This window comes from Cydia fagiglandana, chromosome 7, assembly GCF_963556715.1.
Source record: "Cydia fagiglandana chromosome 7, ilCydFagi1.1, whole genome shotgun sequence".
Taxonomy (NCBI): Eukaryota; Metazoa; Arthropoda; class Insecta; order Lepidoptera; family Tortricidae; genus Cydia; species Cydia fagiglandana.
The window spans coordinates 67,288-90,260 of NC_085938.1; the positions used below are offsets into that span (position 1 = coordinate 67,288).

Below are 22,973 nucleotides of genomic sequence, written 5' to 3' on the forward strand. Positions count from 1 at the left end.
AATGATTATTTGACCAAATAAATTATATGCGAAGTGTCACTTTGCTAAAGGTTCCTTTGGGAAATGAAACTATTGCGATAAGTTTGTTGGGAAGTGAAATTTGGCGAAAAGTATTTGGCCCAAACGAAAGTACACCGCGCGAACGGCTGTGATCCCATACAAAATTTTCATTTTGCACATTTTTCTACTGACAAACTTGCTTGACCGGCTGTATACATATAAAATATTCTGAACTGAAAGTGGGGATTTATTTTGACTCCGCCTGTTCAAATATTTTTGACCCGATTCTTGTACCCATGTAAATTTTGCAGACTGTATAGCCAGTCCGATTTCTAAGATCAAGTTCGCCATACATTTACTGTGGCGTACTTGATCTTAGAAAAACGGACAGACTATACCTGAACGTGACTTCGCACTGCCATACAGATAGATAATAAAATATACAAAATACTTATTATAGCGGAATACATTTATACAACAATGATATATATTTACTTATGTTGAGTTAGTCTGTCATGTCATAACTACATTTTAACTAGTTATCTTTTAATCTGCATTAAATTATTATACGTGAATTATTTGACTGGTTCTTCACTGTATGGCATAAACCTATCCCTGTCCAAGTCATATTCTAATCAAATATGAACCGCGAACTCTAAGCGGCCAGTACGTACACCAAGAAGGTTATTAGCGGATTAATGTCGCTGATTGGTAGTTATTGACATTATATGCATTTCATCTACACTTAGCTATGTACCATTAGAGTAATAAAGATGACTCTTATTTTGTTTACCAGCTTTGATTACAGGCTCTGTAAACGCGTCGTCCTATTTGAATGTAGGCGTAATTGTGTATGTGTGCTAATTTGGCCCGAGAATTTGAACGGTAATGTTCCTAAAGGCGGTTTCCATACTAAATATATGCGTTCACTGCTACGGCGTCCTAATATACAGTTTAAATAATATCCATTACTTAAAAAAAAACAAAGTTCACTAACTAATTAGTATGATAACTAATATGACGTATTGAACACATGTATTTCAATCCCCCAAAAATAAAAAAAAAACAAAATTAAAATAAATTATCTACACCTATTTTGACGACAACTTGGCAATGTATTAAATATAATACACATGTACTTTTATGAGTTCTTGGTAATGTATCAACTATGATACGTAACAGTTTTATGTAAATATTTTATGTGTTAAATGTTTTTAAGTTGGACCACTATGTAAATCCTTATACACCAATAGATAGTAAGTGCATTAAAATGTAGATTATGCAAAAATATATACTAATCTAAGAAATAAGTACAAAACTTACAGCACGAAACAGGATCTGTTGTTTCCGCGGCGCCATGTTGATAATTACTAATTAATTTACAATGACACTTGTATGTATTATTTTTTGCTAAAATATAGGAGGGTAAATCGACATGTCTATAGCAGAATTATTTTGTTAAGTAGTAAAGTGAACTTGCTAGATTTTTTTATGTTCCATGTATCACGGGTGTTACAGTGCCAAGATAAGGGTTAAGAATTACTTAAAAAAGTCATTGATGTTGAAGGCTTATTACAGAGTCGAGGACTACTTGACAGACAAACATGCATGGTCCAAACCAGAAACTGTAATAACGACAAGTAGCAATTAAAAACATTGTATTATGTGTTCCGTACTCCACATCGGATATCTTCATTGAGAGAGTAACGCGATCGTTGACCAATGATGCCGCTAGCGTCTATGTAGTCGCTCCGCCCCACGCCGTGACGTAGTTCCGCTTCCACTTCCTGCGAACCGTTGCTCGCTTCCCGCCACTCGCCACCGCCATGTCATTGTTTCGTCGACCGTCTTGACCGATGGTCCGCAAATATTTTTTGCGTATATTTTTGCAGCATGGTGCTTTAACATTTCCGATCCAAAGCTCGGTCGATTAAATAGTGAGATATGGCAGAGATCGCCACTATTAGTCTTTTGGCGGTCTCGCGATCGAAGTCATCGAACGGTGCTTTTCGATTCTACCCACTTTTTTCTCGCTAAATTAATTTTCACATTCCATGCTGCTAAAATCGTTACCGTTAACTCGCATTTTCGAGATCGAAGTAGGAAGTGCGTCAGTGGTTTTTGTTAACAAGTGGTAACAAGTCGCTCCGCATCGGAGAGGGAACGCGCGGTCATCGTGCCTGCGGCGGCGGCGGCGGCGCCCGGGCGGCGCGGCGGCGGACGGCCTGCGCGCGCTGCTTTCGGGCGCCGCGCTTCGCCGATAAGGAGGTTTGGATTGTCTCGAACCATCCGGTGAGCCAGTTTAAGATATTCTAATTTTATTGGCGTTCAGAAGTTACTTCGTCACTCGCGGAGGGTTCTCAGGCAGTAGCCTGGGAGTACCTCGTGTTGTTAGTTGCGGCGCGCCCGGGGCGCCCCGTCCCCCGGCGCGGGGGCGCGGGCCCGGCGCCCGCCCCCGCCCGCGCGCGCCGCGTCTTCTGCTGTCGTCCTAGGTGACTCCGAGACACCGCGACGCTGCGGGCCACGGTGGACGCCTCCAGTCCGCAGGACTCGGAGAGACGTCACACGCCCGCTCCTGTTGCTGCAGTCGCGGTGCGGACGCCTCCAGTACGCGGGACTCCGAGAGACGTCACACGCCCGCTCCTGTTGCTGTAGTCGCGGTGCGGACGCCTCCAGTCCGCGGGACTCCGAGAGACGTCACTCGCCCGCTCCTGTTGCTGCAGTCGCGGTGCGGACGCCTCCAGTCCGCGGGACTCCGAGAGACGTCACACGCCCGCTCCTGTTGCTGCAGTCGCGGTGCGGACGCCTCCAGTCCGCGGGAGAGAGCCCGCTCCTGTTGCTGCAGTCGCGGTGCGGACGCCTCCAGTCCGCGGGACTCCGAGAGACGTCACACGCCCGCTCCTGTTGCTGCAGTCGCGGTGCGGACGCCTGTCGCGGTGCGGACGCCTCCAGTCCGCGGGACTCCGAGAGGCGTCACACGCCCGCTCCTGTTGCTGCAGTCGCGGTGCGGACGCCTCCAGTCCGCGGGACTCCGAGAGACGTCACACGCCCGCTCCTGTTGCTACGCCCGCTCCTATTGCTGCAGTTGCGGTGCGGACGCTTCCAGTCCAGCGGGACTCCGAGAGATCCGCGTGGCTCTGCGAGACGTCACACGCCCGCTCCTGCAGCTGCGGGCGCATCGCGGGTGGATCGCGCCAAGGTGAAGGCGGACCGCTTCTGCGTCCCGACTGCTCGAGCGGAAGGAAGGTAAGTTACGTGTAAGCAGTGGAAATGCTACGAGTACAGCGACGATCGCCGCGTTGGTTGCCGGCCGTCATGACGTCGCTGGTGACCTACGCGCCGGTGTGGCCACCACGATGGCACCGCCGAGGGCAACAGCGTCGCCGTGATGATGCGTGCAACTACGAGCCTAGCCATCGGCGCCTCCCGTGCCGGTAACGTCCGTCACGCGCACCGGCGCCTGTCGAGCTGGCCGCCACGACGGCGCCTCTCGCACCTGAGCCTGGCGACGGTGGCCGCCATGATGGCGCCGCCCGCTCGATGACACCGCCTGCCCCCCGAGCTGGCCGCCACGATGGCGCCTCTCGCATTACGCATCGACGCGGTGGCGGCGGCTGCCACAATGGCGCTGCCCGCCACGATGATGCCGCCCGCCACGATGGCACCACCACCTGCGCACTGGCGCCTCTCGAGCTGGCCGCCACGATGGCGCCTCTCGCCTCACAGCAGTGCCTCCCAGACCAGCCAGCCAGACGGCGACCGCCTCATGCACCGGTGCCTCCCGAGCTGGCCGCCACGATGGCGCCTCTCGCCGCACGCACCGGGGCCTCCCGAGCCGGTGGCGGCGGCCGCCACGATGGAGCCGCCCGCCTCACGCGACAACGCCTCTAGAGCGGGCCGCCACTATGGGTCCTCGCCTCACGCACCAGCGCTTCCCGAACCAGTGGCGGCCGCCATGAACCCCCCGGCCTCAGGCACCGGTGCCCCTACCCCCCCCCCCCCCGAGCCGGCCGCCATGATGGCGCCCCTAGCTTCACGCACCGGCGCCTCCCGAGCGGCGGCGGTTGCCACAATCACGCCGATGCTGCCCACCGATGCTGCAACTACGACGATGTCGTCCCTTGCTCGCTGGGCGCCACAGTATCAGTTTTGTCCTGTCCACATGGTTCCATTGAGGTACGCACTACGCAGGCGCCTATAGCTATGGTGCAGGTATAGGTATGGTATGGTACAGCACGAACAGACCGCTAAGCTCTTGGTTTCGGTTAAAGAATCCTCCGGCGACGGCAGACAAGGTCGTAAAGAGCCCCGTCCTAGCGCGGCTCGACTGCCCGGAGTTGAAAGCGGTAAGATATGTCGATACTCAGAGGAAAATACGTCGTGTTCCCGGGCTTCATAAAGGTGCTGATCGACTTCGCTGTGTCGCTTCGAAGCTCCTACGACTTCTCGAGGCTATGGAGTGGTCCAACCAGAGAACAGCTAGCGACAAGGCCCTGTGCGACCGCTCGAAACCGAGGTGAAAGGCATCGAAAAGGTCTGCAGACTTCACATAATTATCTCTGCTTGCTCGCGCTCTCCAGCTTAAGTTCCGTCTTACAAAGACGAACTCGTGCGAAAAGCCATAATAAACAAAATGGGACAAATAAACCCGCTGCGCCTGAACAAGCTTGAGTTTCCGGTGCTAAGAGAAAGGGGCCAGGAGGACTCCAGCAGTTTCCATCTGTCTGTATTCGACTTTATCGAAACAGTTTTGTTACGCAAAGCGCCAAAATCGATTTTAGACTTGATTTCATCAGTTCGATTTCCTTAAAAGCATGCTACTAACTCGATGCCCTATACTAACTCGATATAGGGTGTCTCTTCGGATAAAGCGAATTAGACCATCACGCTCCTAGACATCACGTGGGACACGCGGCACAACACACCGATTGAAAGTTTTCTTTTTCGCGACATACAGGCCTGCCTTGCTGCAGAGTTTCTCGCAGAAATGAGACTCAATGCCTTCTGTTCAGTCTCAAATTCGCAAACTTTAGTTCATGGAGGAAGGTGAAGCCTTCGCAGTCCCCAGCAACACGGAGCTGCCGAAAGCCTCGCACCACTTTCTTCCTCATCTTATGCAAGCAGTCCGTTACAATCTCCAATATTGGTAGACAATGTACGAGGTAAGGCCCTTTCAGCGAAGAGTAACCGTTAACGGGCCGCATCTGCAGCGCTGACGACAGAAGTGTAAACATACAACCGCACCGGTACAGTATACATAAAACGACGGCGACACTACATCCCTTCCGTTACTACGGCTGTCGCAAAAACTGCTGATGCCAGCAGATCGTCTACAGGTCGCGCTGGTTGCTTGCTACTTGCCAGGTCGGTACAACCCCCGAGGGCAACGGTTTATCAAGAAGTCACTGCGCGCCCGAGTGGCAGCTGCGCCCAGCAGCCGCCGAGACTGTCTTCACCTGACAGGCGCCTTGTTGGCCGGCCTCCGCTTTCGAGAGCCCTCGCACTGTGCCACGGTATTTCTTAACAGACTCATTGAACTGCTACCACGACCTTTGACAGCTGCCTGTGAGACTTGGCATGGATGTCTCCACCTCCCAGCCTAGTCTGTGTACTGCGACGGCGTGATAAGGAGTCTTAAAGCAGCTGTGGTAAGCTTGCAATTTACTGGCGGTCCTAGTGAACACAACGTCAGACCGCCCTCCCTTACGAGTCAACGACCTTAAGAATGAGGCGTAGCTCCTGTCAGATAGGACGCTCCAACACCGAGCTGGCGGGATCAGGAGTGACGTCCGCTACTGGCGTGACTGGCGCATGCATATAACATGCCAAGGTCTAACGCTACGTAGCGAACGAAACGCAACTGTCACTGTCTCACTAATATGGAAGAACCGGATATTCCCGATTCCGGTACTGTGTTTGTATAGAAAACAGTAACGGGAGCCCCTAGATCGTCCCCTTGTTTAGGCTGCATGTACGGCCACAATGTAGAAACGGTCTTTATGGTGCATCAAAAATAAGATCAACTGCCAGGTACCTCTATCCAGTGAAGTAGCGAGCTATCTCAGACGTCTATTTCTATTATCCATGTTAGCTTTCAGAACGATACTCGTTCATAAGCCTCTCACAAGTGCTGTGTATGAACCACTATCGGACACTATGCCTTCTTCCAACGCCATTAATAGCGAGACCAACGCCTCCCAAAGCACCAGCTTGGGACGCGAGACATCTACTTGCCCTAATAAATAGCCCTACAACGTTAGGTACGTTAGAAGAAGTACGATAGAATAGCTGCCGCACTTTTGCTGTTAGCATCAGGCAGCAGGGTCAATGACCTTACTCTACTACACTGTAGCCCGGGCAATTACATAGATAACTTTAACGCTATTATTTTGTGTCCGAAATTCGGCTCTAAACCAGATAACGTGTCTTACCGACTGGACTCTTAGAAGCTCCGGAATAAAGTATAGACCCAGTATAAGTAGGTAGTCTGGGTACGTCACCTTGCGAGAATTACACAAAATGTTAGGGGACACTTCGCTTATTTCTTTCCGCCACAGTCTCATCCAAGCCGGCCTCGCCTACGATTGCTTTTGATCCACGATGTACTTAATAACTAAATTGGCTGGAAAGCTATTCACTTAGCGATATTTTCGCTTATGTTAATTGGGAACATGACTCGCCGAGATTCTGCGGATCGGATGCGATTTCGAATGAGAATTCTCTTAAACCAGTTTCGAACCTGAGATTACAATTTCAATTCTCAATTTCCTGTAATTCACATTATAACGAGTCACTGTGATTTCATGGGTTGCAATATGGTGTATACATATTTATTCGTTCTCTGAGTTCTATGACAGTAGGTGTAGCCCTATCGCTTGCGCGCCCGCTAACTCGCCACCAGGAGATAATAAACAGGTCTCAATGAAGATATCCGATGTGGAGTACGGAACACATAATATAAAAATTTTACCTTCCAATAAAATTATTATTATGTTTCCTATCCACATCGGATATCTGAGTAATGCCTTCCTGGCAGGCTACTAGGCTACTTTTATGCCGACGGTACTTCTCCTCAACAATGACATGGCGGTGGCGAGTGGCGGGAAGCGAGCAACGGTTCGCAGGAAGTGGAAGCGGAACTACGTCACGGCGTGGGGCGGAGCGACTACATAGACGCTAGCGGCATCATTGGTCAACGATCGCGTTACTCTCTCAATGAAGATATCCGATGTGGATAGGAAACATAATAATAATTTTATTGGAAGGTAAAATTTTTATATTATGTGTAGAGTTAAAGGTGACTCAGCTCAGGTAAGAAAGCACATCAAATTGTATGAAAGCATCTCATAACAATCAGTTAGATTCATATAATATGTATTCTCATTTCTTTTATTGATTTTATTTTCTTTTCCTTTTGTAAGATTTGATTTGTTTTCTGAAAGAGCTACGTATTTGTGATTTCATGTGCATATATTTTTATTTTTTATATCAAATTCTATAAAGTTATGTACTCACTGAGTATAATTGCATGAATTCTATAGTAATTTAAATTGTATTAATTACTCGTAATGCATGTTAATTATAAGATGTAATAATGTTTTGAAAAGATGTGTCCCGCCGAGTTTGTTGCCGGTCCCATATTGGGATACCCTCCTCCAATTGAGGGGGGATTTAAATCTTCTCGGGGCAGAGGTGTACGGTTGGAGCCGGTAAATTTATTTGACGTTCATAAGCGCATTGTAATATGCCTCTCTGTCTCTGTCTCTTCAGAGACATGGTGCCTCTACAAAACAGACATAAAGAAACTAGACACTTACCACCTGAGGTGTTTGCGGTCTATACTCAGGATTAAGTGGCAGGACCATGTTCCCAACTCCGAGGTCCTGCGTCGTTCCGAAATGTATGGCATGGAGGCCATACTAATGCAGCGGCAGCTCAGATGGTGTGGGCACGTCCTTTCGAATGGATGATCACCGCTTGCCTAAAGCTGTCCTCTACTCTGAGTTGGCAGTGGGTAAGCGGAAGCACGGTGGTCAGCACCTGCGCTACAAGGACGTGCTCAAACGGCATCTGAGCGCTTGCGCCATCGACCCTGAGCATTGGGAGGAGTTTGCTGGAAGAAGGTCATCTTGGCGTTCTACCATCCATAACGGTGTCAAAATGTTTGAGGATAACCGTCTCAAAAGCTTAGACACCAAACGCCAATTACGGAAAGAGAGACCTAAGCCCTCCTACGTGTACACGCTCAACGAAGCTGGCCAACTGTATTGTCACACGTGCAATAGAGTGTTTAAGACCAAGTTCGGCCTGGCCAGTCGCATAAGGGCTCACGCTAGACAGCGTCCATGATGTTTATCTGGGGTCGCCGTCATCGAAAACGATGAGGAGGACTATATATATGTAATATGCCTACTTGAATAAACTATTTTTTATCTTTATCTTTTATCTTTATCTTTATTATTTTTGTTGGCTCGTAGAAAAAGTATTGTATACAATAGCGATATAAGTAAGCTTTTCAATCTCGTACTCGACTGAAAAACTCTCTACTATATCACGATTGTATAAAATACTATACTGGCATTATCGAAACGGAACTGGCGTACACGGTCGACGACGAGTCCAGTCATCGAGGGAGCCTCACCTCCAGCTGGTCGTGCTGGTTGACCCGGGGCGGGACGCCGCGCGGCAGCAGGTCGCCGCGCGCCGCGTCGCGCGTCGCGCGCGCCAGCGCCGCGTCCAGCAGCGCGGCGGCGCGCAGCCGGGGCACGTTCGCTGCACACATCAACATCGAGGGAGCCTCACCTCCAGCTGGTCGTGCTGGTTGACCCGGGGCGGGACGCCGCGCGGCAGCAGGTCGCCGCGCGCCGCGTCGCGCGTCGCGCGCGCCAGCGCCGCGTCCAGCAGCGCGGCGGCGCGCAGCCGGGGCACGTTCGCTGCACACATCAACATCGAGGGAGCCTCACCTCCAGCTGGTCGTGCTGGTTGACCCGGGGCGGGACGCCGCGCGGCAGCAGGTCGCCGCGCGCCGCGTCGCGCGTCGCGCGCGCCAGCGCCGCGTCCAGCAGCGCGGCGGCGCGCAGCCGGGGCACGTTCGCTGCACACATCAACATCGAGGGAGCCTCACCTCCAGCTGGTCGTGCTGGTTGACCCGGGGCGGGACGCCGCGCGGCAGCAGGTCGCCGCGCGCCGCGTCGCGCGTCGCGCGCGCCAGCGCCGCGTCCAGCAGCGCGGCGGCGCGCAGCCGGGGCACGTTCGCTGCACACATCAACATCGAGGGAGCCTCACCTCCAGCTGGTCGTGCTGGTTGACCCGGGGCGGGACGCCGCGCGGCAGCAGGTCTCCGCGCGCCGCGTCGCGCGTCGCGCGCGCCAGCGCCGCGTCCAGCAGCGCGGCGGCGCGCAGCCGGGGCACGTTCGCTGCACACATCAACATTTCGTTCATAAATAATACTAGAGTTCATTCAGGATCCCGTCCCGGCCGGACACTCACCGCAGTTGTAGGTGGCCTCGGGATGGAGCGCCAGCCACGGCGTCTCGTTGGCGGTGTGGTTGAGCACCACGTCGCACATGGAGGCCACGCGCCATTCGACGCGCAGTTTGGTGAGGAGATTCTCGACGTCGGCGAAGGAGGCGTCGGCGCCGAACGCGGGGTTCAGCTTCAGCTGGTCCGCGAGGCTGTAGCTCGAGTTCGAGGCGCCCAGCTCCTGGATACATTGGAAACAATTTTTACTACAGATTCCTATACAGGGTGATCAATCTAAATGGGTCAGTATGGAGAAGTCAGAAACTATAAGAGATAGCGAAATCTGTTCTTAGGAACCATGGCTCCGATTTTAGATTTAATAATAATGGTATTAAATTTTTTTTAATCTATCATACATAACCGGGATTCGAACATGGTCAATATTCTTGTTGTTTGTTTGTATGGAAACTTTTAAACGATGCGTAATAAGTGGGGGGTGCTCGACCAAATATCATAGAGGGCCCCGAGACAAAACAAAGTACATAAAAAAGTCAAAATAGCCGACTTTTTTTTATTTTTTCAAGTTGGTCCGAGCGCGCTGAGAATTGGCATGCGGCGAGCCTGAAGGCCCAAGATTACAATGTCAAAAAAATATTTTTGGAAAAATCCAAAATGGCGGCGGACACGGGCACAGACAAATTTCCAAGTAGGTTAAGCGAGCCTGAAGGGCGAGCTTCAGGCCGGGAGGCCGAAGGCCGACCCCGGTGGAGGGCCGAAGGCCCGAAGCCTCCACCCCGACGCCCAAAAAGCGACTCCCAATAGGAAAAGTGTTGGGTCGTGTTTAAACTCCAACTTCCCCTCTCGTGTGACGCTTCGCCGTGGGGCATTCGGCCTGCCGGCTTCGGTCATCAATACAGTTGACTTGGTAGAACGCTTGGAAGCACCGAATTCACGGAGTTCGGCCTTCGGCCTCGCGTTTTGGGAGTAGGGGTGGAGGCTCAGGGCATTATTCGGCCTTCCACCGGGGTCGGCCTTCGGCCTCCCTTCGGCCTCGCTTAACCTACTTGAAAATTTTACTTTGCCCGTGTCCGCCGCCATTTTGAATTTTTCCAAAAATATTTTTTTGACATTGTAATCTTGGGCCCCCAGGCTCGCCGCATGCCGAATCTCAGCGCGCTCGGACCAACTTGAAAAAATTTAAAAAAAAGTCGGCCATTTTGATTTTTTTTAATGTACTTTGTTTTGTCTCGGGGCCCTCTATGATATTTGGTCGAGCACCCCCCACCTATCACGCATCGTTTAAAAGTTGCCATACAAACAAACAACAAGAATATTGACCATGTTCGAATCCCGGTTATGTATGATATATTAAAAAAAAATTGAATGCCATTATTATTAAATCTAAAATCGAAGCCATGGTTCCTAAGAACAGATTTTGCTATCTCTCATAGTTTCTGACTTCTCCATACTGACCCATTTGGATTGATCACCCTGTATAGAAAGTGAAGAATCTTGTCTCTGATGACAAAAATATTTATTTTGTGTCTGCGTATGCGTATGCGTAACATAGAATGCGTTGAGTGAAATAAGTGGCTCCGTGAATTATAGACCTCGCGAATCTAATTTTAAAAATGATCTAAAAACCAATGAAATGAAATTATAGAATCAGTTCACACAGAATCGGTTGACAAATACGGTCTTAACAGGAGAGAACAGATATACCACAGCACCTTTATCCAATTTGAAACTTGACGTTTTGCGATCGCTCGCTTAACAAAAGATGTTTGTCAACCTTTGGATACCTTTAGAAGGAACTCCACAAAATTGAATTCAATTCAGCAAGTTATTGAGTGAGCTTTCTGTCAATCGTTTTATACTTGTAGCCTGAGGGTCAATGGTGATGGTGGTTACGGACAGTCGTGTCTGAAATAAACGTATCGAATCGAAGTAGGTTTATGGTGCTCAATATAAAAATCGTTAAACTGCATCAAAGATTTGTACAGTCACCTGCAATAATATGTTACTCTTCGAACGCCGCAAAAATATGTGACACGCACTTATGGCTCTACAAATAAGATCGTGTCAGAAATTTTTGCGGCCTTCGTTGTGTAACATATTATTGCTGGTGACTGTACAAATGTATCTAAATAGGCCGGTAACGGACCTGTATGGGGGTGAAGTGTATCATGTTGTAGCCGCTCTCCTTGGCCACCCGCAGCGTGTCCTCCCAGCGCGCCAGCGGCCCCAGACACTTGGCCAGCACGGTCTGGCTCGCGAGCGCCTCCACGGCGAGCGCGTCGCGCCCGCCCGGCCCCACGCGCACCGCCGGCGCGCACTGCAGCCAGCCCGACCCCGTCGGCCCGATCGACGACTCCCTGCGACATCACTGTGTTTAGCCTCACCGTCCGACCCGGGAGGACACGGGGCATACCAAACTTTAAGGGGACATTCCACGAGACTGTCGCTTACGTAACGCAATTCTTCTAATACTTCTGGACATGCTGAGTAAGCGATATTGGGTCAGATAATATTTCATGACTTTGCTAACAAATTGACATTATATTCTCGAGATTCACATATTTTATTGAGGTAGCTGCCATACAAGGCAAAAGCGTTATGTAAGCGACAGTCTCGTGGAATGCCCCTAAGGCTGCTTGCGCCACACACGCTCAACTAAATATGGATGCGAACATCATTTCATAGATATAAATGTCTAATTATTGATAAAGCAAATACTATTTCGATTTATAAAAAGGACTGGTTCAAAAACCGAGAGCTATTTTTTTTCTTGGTTAGCTAACTAAGGGTCGCGTCGGTTGCACCGAACTGTCTGTAGCCGTTAAAGCATTCGCTAAATTTATTTGTATGCGAAATTTCACACTTCTCTGCTGTTTGCCGTTAATCAGTCTGTTAAATGTGACTAGTGCAAGTCACGGGGACTTGGAAAGATACTACATGAGGAATACGAAGTAAGTTAGTTGAAGTAACTCACGCGCTGTCGTAGACGAAGTAGTAATGGAAGGCGCCAGCTCTGGTGAGCCTCAGCTCCGCGTACATGTCGGTGTCCGTGACGAGCGCGCCCGTGCCGAGCTCCTCCGCGCCCTGCTCGTCCTCGCGCCGCCACTCCAGCGCGTAGTACTGGTTACGGACGAACTCCGACACTTCCGCCTTTTCATCCTCTGCACACAAACAAAAGAAACAGTTCAGATCCGGAAAACCTCATCTCATCATTAACTATATCACCAACGTTTAATGTTGTCGGACGTGGTATTGGGATCTGAAAACTGTCGGAAAACATTAGTGAAAACGTTGACGAGGGTCTGAATTAAGTTTGCATGTTCCCGTAATTCCATATTTATTTTATTTATTTATTATTCATTTAAGCCTTTTATTCTCACAAATATTACAAATTTTGGGTGGTTTTACACATCATATTATTAGAGATACGCGTCATATCATACTCGTGAACGGGTGCTGTTTGTGAAGACTGGTCTGTTAAGCTAACACGACCTATTATACTTAGTAACTTTTATTAATTAATTACAGTGAGACGCCTCATTCTGTTCTCGTATGTTTCTTTTCTTTTAATGAATGTATTAATTATACAGGATATTGACTCTTGGAGACCTATACATCTCTAAGGATAACTTGATAAACTATATAATCTTATAGTTCTGACACCTAGAGACATTTACACCTCTAAATATTATAGATTTTTTTTGTGTGTGTTTTTTTATCTGTATTTTGTATGTAATTCGACATTAAGAGACCATATACATCTCTTAGTAATTGTAATATGTTAGATTGAATTGTTAGTTTTATTTTATAAAATTGTTGATATTATTATTTTTGCTTTTATGTAAATTCAATGTTGACGTGTAAAAGTGCCCTTGTGGCCTATTTGCTGAATAAATGTTGATGTTTGATGTTTGATGAGAGGTGAGGTACCCATTTTTGGACAAAGGCCTCCTCCAAGCCCTTCCAATGGTCTCCGTCTTTTGCTTGTCGAGTCCATGTGTAGCTATCTTCGCTATATCATCGAACGAGCGAGCGAAGCGAAGCGAAGTTCTTACATTCGACTTCGGACACGCGGCCGGCTAGCGGCACGTCCCGGCATTTCGATGTTTTTAAGCTGAACTGTCAGAAGATAGTTTGATACTCAAGAACTTACGTAAATTTGTCCTAATTTAAATGAAATTGGGTAAACGTGTAGTTGAGGGCAGTAAATTTTAGTCATTAAATTTATGAGCAGGCTTTATCAAGAGGTTATTAAGCTAGAAGAGCTTAAAATGCTAAAAAGCTATTGTGAGGGGTCATGCATTTCTGGTCATCTTTTTTGTAAGAAAGTATGGTCGAGTTTGGTATCAAATGAAAGCGCTCGGCTTGCACTTTTATAATATCGTCTTTAAATTTACCATTTTGAAATAATTAGCAAGATAAAAATAAACATAGTATAGGTATTTGACATTAGGCAAGAAACTATGGAAGGTAGAGGTTCTACACTCCATAGGTACAAGAAATATTACGGCTTACCACAGATACAGTTTATTTTAATCTCTATGGTGACTCAGTTAAAGGCTCCACAGAGCTTACAATTATAGTTTGTCAAAGGACTGTCCCGTTTCAAACACAGACAGAGAGAATCATACTATCTTTGTCTTACACCAGTACTAGCACCCGAAAGAAAAGGACGAGTATAGTTTTTTTGGTCTTATTTACTGACAAATTGATTTGACAACTATATTCGCACGCGTTTTCAATCCATTGTCGACTTTAGCCTGGCCACAAGGCCAAAGACGTTCGGAATGGGGTTGGCAACTGTCAAAGGTTTACGTCTGCGGCCAAGGTTTACCTTGTGTGTGCAACAAAATATAGATGAAGATGGCGGCCATGCACTATGTCATAAAAATCGTCATGGATGTCGTTTTTTAGGTTTTGGGGGGCGCAGATTTCGAAAATGATGATTATTTTGAAATCCAACATGGCGGACATGCACTATGTCATAAAAGTCGTCATGGATGACGTTTTATAGGTTTTAGGGGGCACCGATTTCGATAATGATGACCATTTTGGATTCTAAGATGGCGGTCATGCATTATGTCATAAAAGTCTTCATGGATGTCGTTTCATAGGTTTTGGGGGGCGCAGATTTAGATAATGATGACCATTTTGGATTCCAAAATGGCGGCCATGCACTATGTTACAAAAGTCATCAAATATGTCATTTTATAGGTTTAAGGGGGCGCAGATTTCGAAAATGATGACCATTTTGGAATCCAACATGGCGGCCATGCACTATGTCATAAAAGTCGTCATGGATGTCGTTTTATAGGTTTAAGGGGGCCCCGATTTCGAAAATGATGACCATTTTGGAATCCAAAATGGCGGCCATGCACTATGTCATAAAAGTCGTCATGGGTGTCGTTTAATAGGTTTTAGGGGCCACAGATTTCGAAAATGATGATCATTTCGGATTCCAAAATGGCGGCCATGCACTATGTCATAAAAGTCGTCATGGATGTCGTTTTATAGGTTTTGGGGGGCGTAGATTTCGATAATGTTGACCATTTTGGATTCCAAGATGGCGGTCATGCACTTTGTTATAAAAGTCGTCATGGATGTCGTTTTATAGGTTTTGGAGGGCGCAGATTTCGAAAATTATGACCATTTTGGATTGCAAAATGGCGGTCATGCACTATGTCATAAAAGTCGTCATGGATGTCGTTTTATAGGTTTTGGGGGGCGCAGATTTCGAAAATGATGACCATTTTGGATTGCAAACTGGTGGCCATGCACAATGTTATAAGGATGTCGTTTTATAGGTTTTAGGGGGCTCAGATTTTGAAAATGATGATTATTTTGGAATCCAAGATGGCGGCCATGCACTATGTCATAAAAGTCGTCATGGATATCGTTTTATAGGTTTTGGGGGGCGCAGATTTCGAAAATGATGACCATTTTGGATTGCAAAATGGCGGCCATGCACTGTCATAAAAGTCGTCTTGGGTGTCGTTTTATAGGTTTTAGGGGGCACAGATTTCAAAAATTATAACCATTTTGGATTCCAAACTGGCGGCCATGCCATGCACAATGTCATAAGGATGTCGTTTTATAGGTTTTGGGGGGCTCAGATTTCGAAAATGATGATTATTTTGGAATCCAAGATGGCGGCCATGCACTATGTCATAAAAGTCGTCATGGATATCGTTTTATAGGTTTTAGGGGGCGCAGATTTCAAAAATGATGACTATTTTGGAATCCAAGATGGCGGCCATGCATTATGTCATAAAAGTCGTCATGGATGTCGTTTTATAGGTTTTGGAGGGCGCAGATTTCGAAAATTATGACCATTTTGGATTGCAAAATGGCGGTCATGCACAATGTCATAAAAATCGTCATGGATGTCGTTTTTTGGGTTTTGGGGGGCGCAGATTTCGAAAATGATGACCATTTTGGATTCCAAAATGGCGGCCATGCACTATGTCATAAAAGTCGTCATGGATGTCGTTTTATAGGTTTTGGGGGGCGCAGATTTCGAAAATGATGACCATTTTGAATTGCAAATTGGCGGCCATGCACTATGTCATAAAAGTCGTCATGGATGTCGTTTTATAGGTTTTCGGGGGCGCAGATATCGAAAATGATGACCATTTTGGATTGCAAAATGGCGGCCATGCACTGTCATAAAAGTCGTCTTGGGTGTCGTTTTATAGATTTTAGGGGGCACAGATTTCAAAAATTATGACCATTTTGGATTCCAAACTGGTGGCCATGCACAATGTTATAAGGATGTCGTTTTATAGGTTTTGTGGGGCTCAGATTTCGAAAATGATGATTATTTTGGAATCCAAGATGGCGGCCATACACTATGTCATAAAAGTCGTCATGGATATCGTTTTATAGGTTTTAGGGGGCGCAGATTTCGAAAATGATGACTATTTTGGAATCCAAGATGGCGGCCATGCACTATGTCATAAAAGTCGTCATGGATGTCACTTTATAGGTTTTAGGCGGCCCTGATTTCGAAAATGATGATCATTTTGGAATCGAAAATGGCGGCTTTGTAGTATGTCATAAAAATCGTCATGGATGTCGTTTTATTGGTCATGATCATCATTTTCGAAATCTACACACCTGTTTCAAATAAGGTATAGGTAGATGCATCCTAGTAAGTCAACAACATCTATATCTACTATAGAATTGTACTTTTGATAGTAGTACGAAATGTAATCTGAAAGGAGTCAAGTAATATATTCCCGTAATGAGGAATCTACATTGATTCCAATTACTAGTAATTGTAGTATTCGAAAATTGATTCCTGATTCCTCAAATGGAATTGTACTTAGTAATTCGGTATTGTTACATTACAAAGTAATCTGGGAACAGAGTTGGGCAAAATGTAATCGACTGACGATTAACGATTAAAATTAACCGACTTAATCGCGAGCAACGATTAAAAGTGACGATTAATTAATTTTAGTCGAAAAGCTCCGACTAATATTGTCACGATTAAATTAATCGTCGACTAATTACCGGCGATTAATTTTTTTAATCGATTAATTAGTTCGATTAATTTTCTCTCGATTAATTTTAGCAATAAATATGGTCTTTTTAACCGACTTTAAAAAAAGAACGAGGTGCCTAATTCGTCTGAAACATTTATAAATAATATAAGTAACAGACGAATTTTTATGTATGTTCACTTGGAGACTATTAATTTCGACCGTCTTCGAATTTTGTTTTTGTTTGAAAAGGGATGTTTTAGAGTTCGTCCCATTTTGTTATCAATAAAATACTGAAATCGCTATAGGCATACCTAAAGCAAAATTATCATTTTTTTAAACAAACTCGTGCATTAGCTCTCGAAAGGTACTTACTATTGTGCGAATTATATAGACTGGCTGACGAAGATATAATAATGGCATTTTAAGCTCTGTAGGCAATTTTTTTTGTTAAAGGTTGTTCTTATCTCGGGTTATGTTGACAGTTCTTAAGGTCGTATAACAATGGCAAATTATGGATAAACGGATTGTTATCTATTTTGCAATTTGTAGTCCTGTGTAAACAATAAAACAAACCGACAAAGAGTACGTATGCTTAGTATTTTATGTCACTGTATTATATGCCACGTGTTATTAGTTTCTCAACTTAAATGCATGATTTTGTCTTTTTGCCGGAAATTAATATATGTATCACATAATTGTTTCCTGATTCTAGGAAAAATGGTAAAAAAAATATAGCATCGATTTTTACTGCGAAATCAGTGTTGGAAGTTGCATAGGCTAAATCATATTTTATGTAAATATATAATTACATACTAGTAAGAGATATAGGAAAAATCTTACTGCCATCAGAAAGGTATACTATTTGTGATATTCCTATGATAAATTCTTGAAATATAAAATTATTACAAACCCCGAAAAATGTGCCCAAAATCACGTACTAAAAATCATCAACTTCCGGGTTTTTCCAAGGTTTTCGACATTTCGTCTGATGGCACTCATTTTCACAAAATTTAAATCCGTGTCGCAAAAGGTTTGGAGTGTAAGTGTAGCGTTCGATGTAAGTAGTAAGTAATTACTGCATTGACAAGTTGAAACCTTATAGAAAACAACTGATAAGAGGTAAGTAATGTGTTTGCTCTTTCATACACATACGTCGTTCTCTTTCTAATTTTTATACCTGCGCTACAAGCCCTAAACCCTTACCTATAGTTCGTTTTTTTTTAGCATTAGAAATTAGGTAAACAATCTTGATGTGTCTTTTAATTAAAAAACACATTTTAAAAATAAGTTCCGGCAAATATGAAACAATTATGAATCTAATACGATCATCTATATTCTTCTGCTTTCGTAAGTAATAGTTACTGATTTTTAAAAAGCGTTTTTCAATTAAAAGACATGTCAAGATCGCTTACCTTCTTGCAAGTTCTTTCTAATGCTAAAAAACGAACTATAGAGATGCCGCGCTAAGTTATCCGCATTATTATAGTAACCAATGTAACCATCTTATATTATATTGAAGCACATTTATAACACTGGAATGGTTTTTAATGTGTACACAAGAAGTTTTGATTTTAGTTACATACAAAAATGACCACCTGTCTACTTTCAATCGAGAGTTAATCGAGAAATTTAATCGATTAATATTAAGATTAATTCAATTTCAATCGTATGTTAGGTCGACTAAATTAATCGCGATTAAATTAATCGCCGATTAATTTTGACGATTAACTTTTTTAATCGATTGATTAGTCGATTAAAAAGTTAATCGATTAATGCCCATCTCTGTCTGGGAATCGGTAATCAGATTACAAAGTAATTACAAGTAATCGTGGAATCAGGAATCAATTACGAAATGCCCATCTCGGACTAAGTAATAGCACTGCATTCAATTGATCTTTTTGGCGAACCGCGAGTTCACAGTTCGGGGCGAACTACTAGTCTACCCATCTTCGTTTTGGGCGGCGTCTTGGTCTTGTCACCTCGCTTCTGCAGGCAAGTTCAACTGCATCTGCGCGTGATTGCATTCAACGATAGAAGTCAGTATAGCAATGAAATGAAGCTTTAAAATCTTTGAACAAAATTGAATGCTGCAGAATTAACTCACGGCTGTCGGTGATGATGTAGTTGGTGTAGAGGAACACCTTGCGGCCGAGCAGACTGGGCCCCGGGCAGAACCGGATGACGGTCCCCTTCTCAAACCTGAAACGGAAACTCTTATCATTATCGGATAGGGACATAAACATAACTGTCTGTCGTCATGTAGTGCTACGTACTTTTGCGGGCACATCATTAGTATCTGGCACGATGCAGATCCTTCATTCAATTATCTCTGCTCTGAAGCTTTGTGACAAGAGCCACCAATTTAGACCACCAATAGAATTAATCTGCCGTACGGTCCCATGCATCGCATCGGTGAAGGGCCTTCCCGAGCAATACTCGAAGGCCACCAAAGTATTACTAACCGGTAGATGGTGGAGTCATGGTGCTCCCCGTGCGCGAGGGTGAGCAGCCGCTTGGGCGGCGCGGGGCGCTCGTCGCGCGCGGGGCTGGCGGCGCGCGGGGAGGGCGGGTGCGGCGTGGGCGCCACCTCCGCCGCCGCGCCGCGCTCGATCGCCATCTGCCTCTGAACACGTAAAAACAATATTGCAGGTCAACGATCCATATGTTAGTAGCAATTTTGACTTAATATCTAAGATAGCGGGTACAGAAAATATACAAAACACGACAAATTGGCCCGCGATTGGTCGCGGCCTCATCCTATTTGGCCCTGCCGATGGCCACTTCGACCCTGTATTTAGTTATCAGTATTTAGGTCAGTCAAGGCTCTCCGACAATACTTTAAGGAGGCCTTGCTGCTAGCTGCCACGCACTCGCCTGAGTAGTGATCCCACACGCTTGCGTCTGATTAAGAAAAAGTCCAGTAAAAGAAAACCTAACGCCATGTTCACTATTTTAGAGAGTGCTGTGCAGGTGACAATCTAACTCAGGGGTCTCCATTAAGCTCTTTAACCCGACCAGGCCATCGGCTCTTCCATTTTTCCGTGGGCCAATACTATAAGTGCCCTAGTTTAAAAACCTCTGCGCCCCCTGGCTATCTGAAAACTCGATGCAGCGGAGAGTAGCAGAGGGCTGTAAGTATATGCCCTCTATTAGCTGTTAAAGATCGTGCGCTCAGTCACTGATTTGGGCCCCCCCACATCTGGCGTCTTTCGAGCGTCGGCGTCTACAATTCTATGGCCGACGTCGACGCAACTGCGCAGCGACGTCATTTTCCATAGCGCTGGACCGACGCCGCCGACAGACGCCGACGCTCGAAAGATCCCAGATGTGGGGGGGGGGCAAATCCATAATTGGTTAGCCCGAATGTATATAGACATATTTCGTATTATTATTTCCATTCATTTAAAAAAAAAATCTGAAGAGGTACTTGAACAGAATCACGCAACATTTAGGACAGAACTGAGAACAACCACCGAAACAGATAAGTGCTTGCATTAGGCACATATAGGTGAAGTGAAAAACAAAGTGATATGCGAGATCGCACCCTCGCCAGAACAGCTCCATCGGGCGTGCGCGCTCTCGGTCTGATCTCCTTGTCGCGCCTGTCAGGCTTGTCTCGCTTGTCGTGGTCGAGCTTGTCGAGCGCGCGGCCGTACTCGAGCTCGCGCTCGCGCGCCGAGTCGCGGCGCAGCATGTCGTGTCGTCCGCGGGAGTGCGCGCCGCGGCCGCCGCCGCAGTTTATACACGACTCGCGAGCGCCCAAGCGTACATAACCCCACCCTTGTCATATAACACAAACGCACTAGCGATCTGCTAACGGCAGCACTCTACACTGATCATAGGTGAGCCTTATACCTTTGCAATAAGATTTACGAATTGTCAGTTAACTGTTTGGACGATGGTATTATTTGTAGACGTTCTTACTACCATTTTCTACTGCGTGAGGGTTAACATGCCTCCTGAACTCCAAAAGCTCTAAGTTACCCGTATTCCACACGTTTCAAAGACCTTGCTCTTCTGTCGACAGCCCGTGTCAAGTTTCACGGGATGCGCAAACGACGCCGCACAAAGCAGACACTCTAAACCCTATTGTGCCCGTTTCAGGTTTTCCTACGCAACCACGCATAACCGTTACTATGCACTGATTTGTGTTTTACTTTATAAATGTATATTTAATGCAATAAAGACAAAATGTCAAAGATTTAACATTTGTTAGAGACTCAGAATTAAAGACCCAACTTAGATATTGACAACCAATTGAGCCCAACGCTACGTCTTGCGTAGGCGAAAAACGCGCGAACGCGGCGCGGCGCGGCGCGGCGAAATCAATCCTTTGATGCCCATAGAAGTGTCCTACGTAAGCGATCTCGTTGCGAACGCGGTGCGGCGCGATTTGCACGCGAATGTCAGGCGGCGCGGCGCGGCGCGGCGCGGCGACGGCCGCTTTCGCCGCGCCGCGCCGCGCCGCGTTCGCGCGTTGTTCGCCTACGTAAGACGTAGCGTAATTTATTAATATGAGCCTAATTAAATTATGCAGTCTAATTGATTAAAGGTTGGACCTTGCAATTGTAAACATAAGCATATTTTTAGGGTTCCGTAGCCAAATGGCAAAAAAACGGAACCCTTATAGATTCGTCATGTCTGTCTGTCTGTCTGTCTGTCTGTCTGTCTGTCTGTCTGTCTGTCTGTCTGTCCGTCCGTATGTCACAGCCACTTTTTTCAGAAACTATAAGCACTATACTGTTGAAATTTGGTAAGTAGATGTATTCTGTGAACCGCATTAAGATATTCATACAAAAATAGAAAAAAAATGAATTTTTAGGGTTCCCCATACATAGAACTGAAACTCAAAAATAATTTTTTAATCAAACCCATACGTGTGGGGTATCTATGGATAGGTCTTCAAAAATGATATTGAGGTTTCTAATTTCATTTTCTTCTAAACTGAATAGTTTGCGCGAGAGACACTTCCAAAGTGGTAAAATGTGTGTCCCCCCCCCCCTGTAACTTCTAAACTAAGAGAATGATAAAACTTGGTTTGAACAAGATTTACGTCATAAACCGTAAACCGAAATTTTATTATGATACTTGCTGTTACGGAACCCTTCATGGGCGAGTCCGACTCGCACTTGGCCGCTTTTTAAATGTTGTAGAGCTCAACCTGGCTCAACTAAGACATGATTTTTATTTTTCAACCCCTGAAAGAGTTTATTAAAGTTTATTTTAAATTCTATGTGTAATGTCATGCACTAGCAGCACTAGTATCTTATACCTTTAAACAATTCTTGTATATTTATTTATATCGGGTATCTCGGAAATGACTCTAACGATTTCAATGAAATTTGCTATATGGGCATTTAGGTTATGTCTTATCTCTGAGTAAACACGCATTTCTGAGTCTTTACTGTGTTATTATTATCAAAGACAGGAATTATTGTGGCATTTTGGAACTGTCATAGGGAGTTCTTATTTATTGCCTTCTGTTGCCGATACATAGGTACATATATTGATACCATGTAGAACACAAAAAAAAATTATAATAGCTAATGAGTATTTGAAATATTTGAATGTAAAGAAAGTAATTCAAGCAGAAAAAATGGAAAGAAGATGACTTATGAAACAACAAACAATAGAATATAATATGTTAGCAGTAAAACAGACTTTGAATGTGACATAGAAAAAAACATGAAACTGAAGTAATTAAATGTGAAACTACTATTTTTTTTCATTGTTTTAATTGCATATCTCTATTTTGCATTTTCAACTACTCAAAATGTATCTGAAAGAGATTGCTCTTTAGCAATAAGCCCGGTTGTTGTTTTTTGTTATGTACTTACTTTTAATAATTTTTAAATGTGTACATACCTATAACCACATTATATAGATATACCTGGGTATAACGAAAGTCAATACATGAGAAGTCCCTAATGACAACTCTAAACTGCCACAAGAATTCTGGCCTCTGATTATTATAATTTGGTTACATTTAGTTTATAGGTTTTGATA

General features: G+C 45.4%; 1 protein-coding gene across 1 annotated transcript in view; it reads right to left on the minus strand.

Moving 5' to 3' along the window:
• The window catches only part of LOC134665680 (glycogen debranching enzyme), a 63,490-nt gene extending 42,783 nt beyond the window's left edge, over nucleotides 1-20,707 (minus strand). The window contains exons 1-7 of the mRNA XM_063522627.1: nucleotides 20,512-20,707; nucleotides 19,430-19,590; nucleotides 19,072-19,166; nucleotides 12,455-12,641; nucleotides 11,627-11,837; nucleotides 9,490-9,703; nucleotides 9,286-9,416 (exon numbers count right to left, since the gene is read on the minus strand). Coding sequence (XP_063378697.1) covers nucleotides 9,286-9,416; nucleotides 9,490-9,703; nucleotides 11,627-11,837; nucleotides 12,455-12,641; nucleotides 19,072-19,166; nucleotides 19,430-19,590; nucleotides 20,512-20,661 — 1,149 coding nt within the window. The 5' untranslated portion in view covers nucleotides 20,662-20,707. The remainder of the gene's footprint in view (nucleotides 1-9,285; nucleotides 9,417-9,489; nucleotides 9,704-11,626; nucleotides 11,838-12,454; nucleotides 12,642-19,071; nucleotides 19,167-19,429; nucleotides 19,591-20,511) is intronic.
• Nucleotides 20,708-22,973: the final 2,266 nt, after the last annotated feature.